The sequence below is a fragment of the Daktulosphaira vitifoliae genome, unplaced genomic scaffold, assembly GCF_025091365.1.
Source record: "Daktulosphaira vitifoliae isolate Bord-2020 unplaced genomic scaffold, ASM2509136v1 Scaffold_2, whole genome shotgun sequence".
NCBI classification, from domain to species: Eukaryota; Metazoa; Arthropoda; class Insecta; order Hemiptera; family Phylloxeridae; genus Daktulosphaira; species Daktulosphaira vitifoliae.
The window spans coordinates 17999774-18011252 of record NW_026099573.1 but is presented as its reverse complement, the minus strand read 5'-3'; the positions used below and the strand labels follow the sequence as shown (position 1 = coordinate 18011252).

The 11479-nt window shown below is 27.5% G+C and overlaps 1 protein-coding gene across 14 annotated transcripts in view; it reads right to left on the bottom strand.

Annotated features, from left to right (window-relative positions):
* LOC126898539 (piwi-like protein Siwi) overlaps nucleotides 1–11479 on the bottom strand; it is a 37656-nt gene that overhangs the window by 21904 nt on the left and 4273 nt on the right. For 6 of the 14 annotated variants that reach the window (XM_050672689.1, XM_050672691.1, XM_050672687.1 and 3 more), the window contains 4 exons: nucleotides 6497–6689; nucleotides 821–1468; nucleotides 521–560; nucleotides 345–449 (listed from right to left, as the gene is read on the bottom strand). In XM_050672689.1, the coding sequence (XP_050528646.1) occupies nucleotides 345–449; nucleotides 521–560; nucleotides 821–1453 (778 nt within the window). In that variant the 5' untranslated portion in view covers nucleotides 1454–1468; nucleotides 6497–6689. Of the gene's footprint in view, nucleotides 1–344; nucleotides 450–520; nucleotides 561–820; nucleotides 1469–6496; nucleotides 6690–6756; nucleotides 6866–8668; nucleotides 8861–8927; nucleotides 9037–11479 lie in introns of all 14 variants that reach the window. The other 8 variants (XM_050672694.1, XM_050672695.1, XM_050672685.1 and 5 more) reach the window with 5 other exon arrangements.

Below are 11479 nucleotides of genomic sequence, written 5' to 3'. Positions count from 1 at the left end.
ATATATATATATATATATATATATATATATATTGTCATTTAAACACAAACATTAAATTGAAACACCTTTAATTTATAAAGGATAATGCTAAAAAGTAGAAAAGTAGAATATATTTTCTAAATATTTTAATGTATTTTTAAATATTTATTAACACACTTTTTTATTTAGAATTATTTCTATGAAATTCCTTTCTATTTCTATTATAGATTTGATTTTCTAAAAAATGTCGACTTCCAACAATAAAAAAAAAATTTGGCGACCCAACATTTTTACTATCTTATTTTAGAAGAACTTACAATACATGCCAGTTTTAATGCATATTTTATAAATTAGTAATTAAATACCTTTTTTTCCATTTTTCATTGAATGAACCGGGCGTGGTAGACGATAATATTCAATTTGACGGCTTCCCCGTATAACTCCTCGTCCTATAGGAATTGGTGCATCGCCTAAACAATAATTCCATTCTTAAAATCATCAAAAAAAGTTTTAGTAATTTACTTGTCTACAAAATATTTACTAGTTACTATTTTTTCTATTCCGCGCTGAATTTGTTCCACCTATAATGAAATGTAGCAGTATATTAAAATAAATATTATTTATTTGGTAGTAATAATTAAAGCCCAGATTTTATACAAAAATTTTGGAAAATATGTCCATAAATATGCATGTAAATTATAAAATAATATATATAGAACCTATGTATAATGAAACGCTAACGTTTTTAATTAACATTATCCTAGCTATGTTATTAAAGAATAAAATCAGATTTGATAAAATCTGGACCTTAATAATAATAAATTCAATTTTTACAGCTCACCCCAGGTGGATCAGAAGGTCGTGGATCTTGCTGTACTGTGTTTACAGGACAAGGATTTCTTAAAGTGTGTGGAGGTCTCGATGGACTTAGATATCCTGGAGAGTTTTGAGGACCCCTAGGACGTGAAGAACCTGAAGGACGTGGATATTGTTGAAAGTTTTGTGGAGGTCTCGATGGACTTAGATATCCTGGAGAGTTTTGAGGACCCCTAGGACGTGAAGAACCTGAAGGACGTGGATATTGTTGAAAGTTTTGTGGAGGTCTCGATGGACTTAGATATCCTGGAGAGTTTTGAGGACCCCTAGGACGTGAAGAACCTGAAGGACGTGGATATTGTTGAAAGTTTTGTGGAGGTCTCGATGGACTTAGATATCCTGGAGAGTTTTGAGGACCCCTAGGACGTGAAGAACCTGAAGGACGTGGATATTGTTGAAAGTTTTGTGGAGGTCTCGATGGACTTAGATATCCTGGAGAGTTTTGAGGACCCCTAGGACGTGAAGAACCTGAAGGACGTGGATATTGTTGAAAGTTTTGTGGACCTCGTGGGCGAGGAGGTCCTCTTGGTCCCATTTGTTCACATGACTGTTGTAGACGACTGCGTCCTCTACCCCTTGGTCTAGCAGGAAGGTCCATGTTTAAGTTCTATACCTGATAAAAAATTTTATTCTTTGAAACTTCGCTAACAGCTAATTAAAATATTTAACATTAAAATAATAATATTGTAAGTGTTTAAATGAATATATATAAAATAAGTATTTTGAAATTTAACTAATGTACAAAAACATTAAAGTACAACACTAATGCGCATTATTGTTGTGAATAACGAAAAAAAAAAAAATTTCAAATACAAAAAATATACTTTGTAGAAAAAGTTATTTTCTAGCAGTAATTATAAAAAAACATTGTAATTATTATTGTTTTACAATTCTAAAAATATTTTTTTTTTATAAGTTAACTCGTGTATTATTTTCATTATCACAGAATGTTTAGAAAAAGCTTATAGATTGAGAAAAAAATATTGTGAAACTGATTATAGAACTGTCTGCTCCACTGGAAATTGATCAACTTATAAACACAAAACTCTTATTATATATGGGATGAACAAAAAAAACTATGACTAAAAATTTTTAAACATTAAAGTAAAAAAACAAATAAAAACAAATGGTAACACAGTGGGGTCTCGGCATAGCTGGGACAAGTAAAGATGATATCTGACAGTAATTAAAATCACTATTATATGAAACAATTCAATGCAAACCAGAAGATAGTTTTCAATTTTAAGAATTTGGTGGGTTATTCCAAAAGCAAAATAATCTCCTATTTCCTAGGACGGCGAATATGACTTATTTTAATTTACACATTATATCAAGTTAGTTAAAAATATATGCAGACATATATTTTCAAACATATTGAAATTATTGAATATTTGAAATAATAACACAATTTTGCTCAAATAATCAGGTTGTTTTATTTTATAACATATATATCTATACTGAATAATTACCTATCATATCAGTCTTAATTTAATACAAAAAAAAATAATAATAATAATTTACGATAAAATTAATTTAAGAATTGGTTAAATAATTAAATACTAGGCTCCATCTATCTGTAACTTTGTTCCAAACTTGGAAATATTCGGGCTGTCCTTAAGGGTATGGTATCACATATTTTGATATGATTACCCGGCCACGCCAGGCATGATATGTTTTTTACACAAAACGTGTTGTTTCACAATTAATATAACATTTAATTATTAAAATGAGTAAAATTTAAAGTGTCAATACTAAAATATAATAAGTATACGGATGACTTTTGGTTCCGAAAGGAATCACAAATAGTACAATAATATTTAAATTTTAACACTATCTTTGATATAAACTATATTAATAAAATTGTGTTTTGAAGTTATAGGCTATAATGTGTTACTATAAAATAGAATTTCATATTTATGTTTCCAAATAAACTAATTATACTATACTCAATGTAGAAACCAAATACGTTAGTATTACTACTCCAAAAATTCAGATAATTAGAAAAACATATTCTATAACATAATAACTTGATGTTTTGATGTCTTATTATATGACCACGAAAAATAAAATACAAATGTGTATTCAAAAATACACTTGAAAATAACCTTAAATTATTATTTAACGTACAACAGGTTTAAAAAAATTTTTTACAATTATTGATATTAAAATTTTTTTTTTATTAGACATAAAAGACCGCGGCAGCTCTGGCCATTGGTCTGTTAGTAAATTACATAAGATTTGTAAATACCTTTTTTTAAACAAACAAAATAATTTTGTTATATTTGTGTTACTTTATATAAATATACGTATGTATCACAATTACTGCGATACGTACATACAAAATAATAGTATCCAAACAAAAACTACGTGCATGGACTTTTGGACCGATAATGAATTTTTGGATTCCAAAAATCTAATGGATGACCATTAGCATGGAGATTACAAGTCAAAAAGAAAAAATCGATTTCATAAAGAAAAGTAGCACAAAAAATTTAGGCAAATGTTGAAATGTTGAGAGTCAAAAAAAAAACAAACTTACAACTCGATTTAAAACCAATAAATTTCAACGAAATTTACTTTTGGAATGCCTTTAGATGGGTAGTAATAATTTCAGGTTTTAAATAAAAATATACTAGCGGGCATAAGCGTTTCGACAAAACACTCACGGAGTGCTAAAAATGTTTGTCTATTTATCGCAATAATTTTCCCTGGATAATGCCGTCGAGCTCTTTCATAAAAAAATTGGAAATCGTTAAGTAATTTTTCCAGCATTGGCTAATTTTTCAATGTGTTATACAGAATGTTCAGTAAAAAAGAAACAGGTCAATTGTTACAAAAAACGAGAACATACAAATCTATTTTCTTACTTACTGAACACTCTGTATAATAAGATTAATGCATACAGGAATAGATCTAGAATTTTTCTTTGAGTAAAGATGCTAAGAAAAAAAATTTCTGGCTGCAACCTTATTGAGATTTTTAACTACAAAATATGCTCATGTGTTACAAATATTACACTATGTTTGCATTATTTATGAAACGTTTTATTAGGCTATATTTCAAAACCTATTTTTTCATCGAATGGTCTATATCATCGCATGATTTTAAGTATAAATATTTTTCAAAATTAAAACTATATAATATTTATAATATAGTTTTAATTTTAAATATTAGCCACAAGTGATCAATATTTACTAAATAAATATTTTATTATCAATAATCTTACAAAATGGTTGGATTGATTTGAAATAAACTTTATACTTTAATATACAGAGTATTTAATAAGTTCAATCCTATTGTATAAGGATAGAAAGCTACCTTAACTTAAGAAATTTAAAAGGCTATCAATACTTCCTTTTTGAATCATGGGTTAGTTAAAAGCATCAAATTTAAGCTTGGTGCACTTTTTGTCACAGTAAAAACTAATCACTTTGTGATTATGTAGATACAATAATCATAATCTGCTTGATTATTGTTGCTTAATGATTGCATCTAAGCATATAACAATCAATAAATATTGTTAAATATTTAATTTGTTATGTCAAATGTAGAATATAGATATCTTGAATTAAAAAGGAATGTCAGATTTGGCTTTGGAGACTTTAAAAACATGTAAATTGATATATAACAATAAAAAATGTATTACCTATTTCCTCTAATTGAGGAGTCAATAATAACAGTAATGCCAGATTTGGATATAACGGCATAAAAATCCCTTATACTCAAACATAACAAATAAAAATAAATAAAATTTTAGGAATTATCAGTTTATTAAGCTAATTTTCATTTCAGACCAGTGTGTCGTTTTTCATAAGCAACTTGAATTATACAAAATAAAAAAACCTAGCACAGGGGGTCGCGGCACAATGGTGACGAGGCATAGTTAGATGAAATATAATGATATCTGACAGTTGTCATAAAAAAAAGTAAGAGAGTAAGGAAGAAAATTATAAGATGTATATTTTAGAATGGTGAAATACAAGAAATAATTTTTGTCATAAAAAAAGTGACGAGAGGATAAATAAATTGAATATAAATATAGAAATAGAATATAAAATTTATGGTTAACGGAATGTTGAAGTTCGTTTAGCTATAAGATGAAAATAAAACTAAACGGTATATAATCATGAATTCTTTGTTAAGATACAACGACCACACATGTTTTGTCGTAAAATGTAAATCGAAAGAAAATTACATCTGTATGACGCAAACCTGAATAATATTAATTCTACAATGAAATGTGCAATGATTATGAGGGAGAATTTTACGACTCTTAATATTTATTGGTTATGCTATAAAAATAAGAAACATTGTGTGTTCACGTCAGCGGCGTACCAATAGGGTGACAAGACGGGCAGTGAGCCACGGGCCCATGACTCAAGGTGGCNGGAAAATTACATCTGTATGACGCAAACCTGAATAATATTAATTCTACAATGAAATGTGCAATGATTATGGGGGAGGATTTTACGACTCTTAATATTTATTGGTCATGCTATATGAATGGGAAACATTGTGTGTTCACGTCAGCGGCGTACCAATAGGGTGACAAGACGGGCAGTGAGCCACGGGCCCATGACTCAAGGTGGCCCGGTAGGAAATGTAGCAAATCCAAAAAATAAATCACCAATATAACAATAATTAAAAATTTGATGATTTAAAAAACTTTGTTCTACAAAAATGAATTGTTAAAATAACTATTACTATTATTATAACTATACTATATTACTATTCAGAATATACGATTATGTTATACGTAGATTATTTTATCTAATAGCTCGTCGACACTTGGAATATTTCATAATAATTGTGGAACGAAAATAACATTAAAACGTATTGCAATCATGTGATTAGAAACTAGGCCAGTGAATTTATATTTAGAACAGTATTACCTCTCGTCCAAGAAATTGTATTGACTACTGTCAATTTGTAACCACTATCACTTTACACGATTTTCATTCAATTATTTTATATTTATTATTAGTCAAAGTGTGTCGTCTCTCCTTGATCGATTTCGCTTTCGTACTTACCAGTGAATCGTGAATAATTTTGTAATCATGTCAAAAAAAGTTAAAGTTTTAAAGTTAGATTTGCTGAAATTTAAAAAGCTTTAACAAAAGTAATATTTTGCAGCTCTAAACCAGATGAACGAAATGAAGCTCAGGGATTAAAAAACAGATAGAAAATTATAGCTTTATTTGTACGTTAGTTTTTCAATGTAAAATTTTACAAATACTATACCTAACTTCAAAAACTCTACAAAGTCAATCGATTTAGACAACGCATCTAATTTATTAAAAAACTGTTACGAAAATTTAAAAGAATACCGATGTAATTTTAATGATCTCTTAGAAGAAGTAAATATGATTGCTAAAAGTTGGTTTATCTCTGTGAAAATATATTTTGATGAACTTTGTACCGATCAGAGTTTAACTTGTCCTGAAAGTTTATTTCGGGTAACTATTTTTTATCGAACGTTGGATATATTAATAAATCAAATTAATAAAAGTTTTACAAGTTTTCATGAACTAACACAATGTTTACGACCATCTTTTTTAACATCACCAACAGATTTAGAACTTTTAAACGAAGCTACAAATTTAGTTAATAAATACAATAAAGACATATCGAAAATACTTACAAGTGAAATATTAGCTGTAAGATCCACTCTTAAAAATGAAATAAGTAAACTTATTTCAATTAGAGATCTTGCTCAGCTTTTAATGGTTAAAAATCATTCATTAACAGTGAGTTTCCCAGAAGTATGCACAGCTCTATTATTATTTTTTGACAATTCCTTTACATCTGCAAGCGCGGAACAGTCATTTTCCAAGCTAAAAATAATAAAAGGATATTTAAGGAGTACTAAGACGCAAAATCGTTTAGGTGGCTTGGCATTACTTTCAATCGAATAAGAAACCGCTCGAGAGGTTAACTTCGAGGATTTAATCGATACGTTTGCTGAAGCAAAAGCAAGAAAGAAAAAGTTTTGATATAACTGAACAAATTCCTTTAAATATAAATTAAATATTTGTAAGATAGTAAATAGGTACTATGTTTATGTTATTTAATTCAAACAAAATGTGTAATAAGAAGTGATATTATTATAAGTACACTTATTATGTTTTTAATTATTTATAGCTTATTATTAAGAGTGGATCTAGAGATAAATATTGTGGATGAGTAAAAAAATAAACAAAAGAGAGCACTGACTTTAATCTACTTGTTTATTTTATAAGATTATAAAAATGATTAAACTTGAAATATTACTTCACTGTGATTCCTTTCTATACCTGGTGTCTGAATATATGTATGTTTTTTTATATTTTAAAATGAAAATTTATATAACCAGATAGATTATGAGAACCAATCCCTAGTGACACGCCATAAACTATTGTTTTACGAATAGTTTTAACCACTTGATGTGCTAAGGTAGAATTTCGAAATGCACTTATTAAATAGACAATCCATTTGAGGAATTAAAAAAAATTCTTAATTGGAACAACTCACAAAATACAAAATAAAAAAACGGTAGCACAGTGGGGTCGCGGCATATTGGAGACATTACATAATTAGGTTCAGTATAGATTTAATCTGACAGTGATTAAAATCACTATCATAAGAAACGCTTCGATGCAAATCTGTAGATAGTGTTTAATTTTAAAAAATTGATGGATAATTGCAAAAGCAACATCAACTTCTATTAAAATAAAATACAAAACCCATAATTATCATACAAAAATAGTATATTTTTCAATATGGTAGCCATTTGCGNTAGCAAATCCAAAAAATAAATCACCAATATAACAATAATTAAAAATTTGATGATTTAAAAAACTTTGTTCTACAAAAATGAATTGTTAAAATAACTATTACTATTATTATAACTATACTATATTACTATTCAGAATATACGATTATGTTATACGTAGATTATTTTATCTAATAGCTCGTCGACACTTGGAATATTTCATAATAATTGTGGAACGAAAATAACATTAAAACGTATTGCAATCATGTGATTAGAAACTAGGCCAGTGAATTTATATTTAGAACAGTATTACCTCTCGTCCAAGAAATTGTATTGACTACTGTCAATTTGTAACCACTATCACTTTACACGATTTTCATTCAATTATTTTATATTTATTATTAGTCAAAGTGTGTCGTCTCTCCTTGATCGATTTCGCTTTCGTACTTACCAGTGAATCGTGAATAATTTTGTAATCATGTCAAAAAAAGTTAAAGTTTTAAAGTTAGATTTGCTGAAATTTAAAAAGCTTTAACAAAAGTAATATTTTGCAGCTCTAAACCAGATGAACGAAATGAAGCTCAGGGATTAAAAAACAGATAGAAAATTATAGCTTTATTTGTACGTTAGTTTTTCAATGTAAAATTTTACAAATACTATACCTAACTTCAAAAACTCTACAAAGTCAATCGATTTAGACAACGCATCTAATTTATTAAAAAACTGTTACGAAAATTTAAAAGAATACCGATGTAATTTTAATGATCTCTTAGAAGAAGTAAATATGATTGCTAAAAGTTGGTTTATCTCTGTGAAAATATATTTTGATGAACTTTGTACCGATCAGAGTTTAACTTGTCCTGAAAGTTTATTTCGGGTAACTATTTTTTATCGAACGTTGGATATATTAATAAATCAAATTAATAAAAGTTTTACAAGTTTTCATGAACTAACACAATGTTTACGACCATCTTTTTTAACATCACCAACAGATTTAGAACTTTTAAACGAAGCTACAAATTTAGTTAATAAATACAATAAAGACATATCGAAAATACTTACAAGTGAAATATTAGCTGTAAGATCCACTCTTAAAAATGAAATAAGTAAACTTATTTCAATTAGAGATCTTGCTCAGCTTTTAATGGTTAAAAATCATTCATTAACAGTGAGTTTCCCAGAAGTATGCACAGCTCTATTATTATTTTTGACAATTCCTTTACATCTGCAAGCGCGGAACAGTCATTTTCCAAGCTAAAAATAATAAAAGGATATTTAAGGAGTACTAAGACGCAAAATCGTTTAGGTGGCTTGGCATTACTTTCAATCGAATAAGAAACCGCTCGAGAGGTTAACTTCGAGGATTTAATCGATACGTTTGCTGAAGCAAAAGCAAGAAAGAAAAAGTTTTGATATAACTGAACAAATTCCTTTAAATATAAATTAAATATTTGTAAGATAGTAAATAGGTACTATGTTTATGTTATTTAATTCAAACAAAATGTGTAATAAGAAGTGATATTATTATAAGTACACTTATTATGTTTTTAATTATTTATAGCTTATTATTAAGAGTGGATCTAGAGATAAATATTGTGGATGAGTATATGTTTTTCGTATCCCCTTCCCTCAAATTACTAAAATTAAGGGCCCGATGGATTATTTTGCCACGGGCATTAGAAGTTCTTGTTACGCCACTGGTTCACGTAAAATGCAACTGTCCAATTGTTGCAATTGTTAATGTCTGAATTATTTTTTTTATATAGATGATAAATACAAATTAAAACATTTACGTTGAACGCATGCTATTACGATCAGAATGGTGAGTATATAGCTATTAATAATATCCCCTTTTTTTAAAAAAAATTATCTATCTGTATCAATTCTATTATTCCCTCGATAAAAGTTATTCTTGATTTACCTTAATTCTATTTTTAATTTTTATGACATGCTTAGAAACATAATTTCTTACCTTGTGTCCAGCTAGCTTGATCGTTTATTGTATAAAAAAAAATAAACAAAAGAGAGCACTGACTTTAATCTACTTGTTTATTTTATAAGATTATAAAAATGATTAAACTTGAAATATTACTTCACTGTGATTCCTTTCTATACCTGGTGTCTGAATATATGTATGTTTTTTTATATTTTAAAATGAAAATTTATATAACCAGATAGATTATGAGAACCAATCCCTAGTGACACGCCATAAACTATTGTTTTACGAATAGTTTTAACCACTTGATGTGCTAAGGTAGAATTTCGAAATGCACTTATTAAATAGACAATCCATTTGAGGAATTAAAAAAAATTCTTAATTGGAACAACTCACAAAATACAAAATAAAAAAACGGTAGCACAGTGGGGTCGCGGCATATTGGAGACATTACATAATTAGGTTCAGTATAGATTTAATCTGACAGTGATTAAAATCACTATCATAAGAAACGCTTCGATGCAAATCTGTAGATAGTGTTTAATTTTAAAAAATTGATGGATAATTGCAAAAGCAACATCAACTTCTATTAAAATAAAATACAAAACCCATAATTATCATACAAAAATAGTATATTTTTCAATATGGTAGCCATTTGCGTATAGAAGATAGGTCGTCGGGACAAATTTTTTTTTTNTATAGAAGATAGATCGTCGGGACAATTTTCTTTTTTCATTTTATAGTACATAAAATAAGCTTTAATTTTATACATGTTTAAAAGACGTAGTATTTCCGGAACATTTTCAAAAATTAAGTTGAAAAAGTTATTTTTTGTAAAAAAGTTACTATTTTAAATCCTCCCAGTGAGCAGAATAAGTGTTAGATTTTCAAAAAAAATTATATCAAATGAAAGGGAAATATCTAAGGTTTCAATACAAAAAAATATTATTTTTATTTGTTCATTTTTGAAAAAGTTATGGCAGTTTTAAGTACAAAAAACATCCCGATAAAATGTAATTTTTATCGCAAACATTACATTTTTTTTTGAATTTTCGACAGCCATTTGCACATAGAAGATAAGATGTCGGGACAAATTTTTTTTTTTCATTTGATAGTATATAACATAACCTTTGATTTGATATATGTTTAAAGGACGCAGTATTTCCGGAACATTTTCAAAAGTTCAGTTGAAAAAGATCTATGTTTTTTACAATATTTTAAGTTTTGAACGCCCCCTATATAAGGGGAAATTGTCCAATTTTAATAAAAAGTATGTCAAATGAAAGATGTACTTATAATGTATTTAGAAAAAAAAATTTGTGCTGATATATACATTTTTCAAAAAGTTATAGCATTTTTAAGTTGAAAATTTAAAATCGAAAATCGAAAATTTTAACACAAAAATAGTGTTTTTTTAACTACGGCAGCCATTTAAATGTAGAAAAAAAAGTGTCGAGACAAATTTTTTTTTTTCATTTTGTAGTACATAAAATAAGCTTTAATTTGATATATGTTTAAAGGACGCAGTCTTTCCGGAACAATTTTTTAAAATTAATTTTTGTAAAAAAGTTGCCATTTTAAATCCCCCCCAATGAGCAGGTTAAGTGATAGATTTTCAAAAAAATGATATTAAATGAAAGGTAAATATCTAAGGTTTTAGTATAAAAAAAAATTATATTGATTCGATCATTTTTAAAAAAGTTATAGCAATTTTAAGTAACAAATATTGAAAAAATATCGAAATATAGCGATTTTTAAATTTGTAATTTTTTTGGATATTTCCCCCATTTGCGGGGAACGAGGGAATTTTTTTCAATTTTTAAGGGTAATGTCTTCAACTAGATACGATTTGTGATCTTTTGACGTATTTTTGAAAGAAATCGGTCCAGTGAGAGCTGAGAAAAAGTGGCAACAGACATAAAAAAAAAAAAAAAACA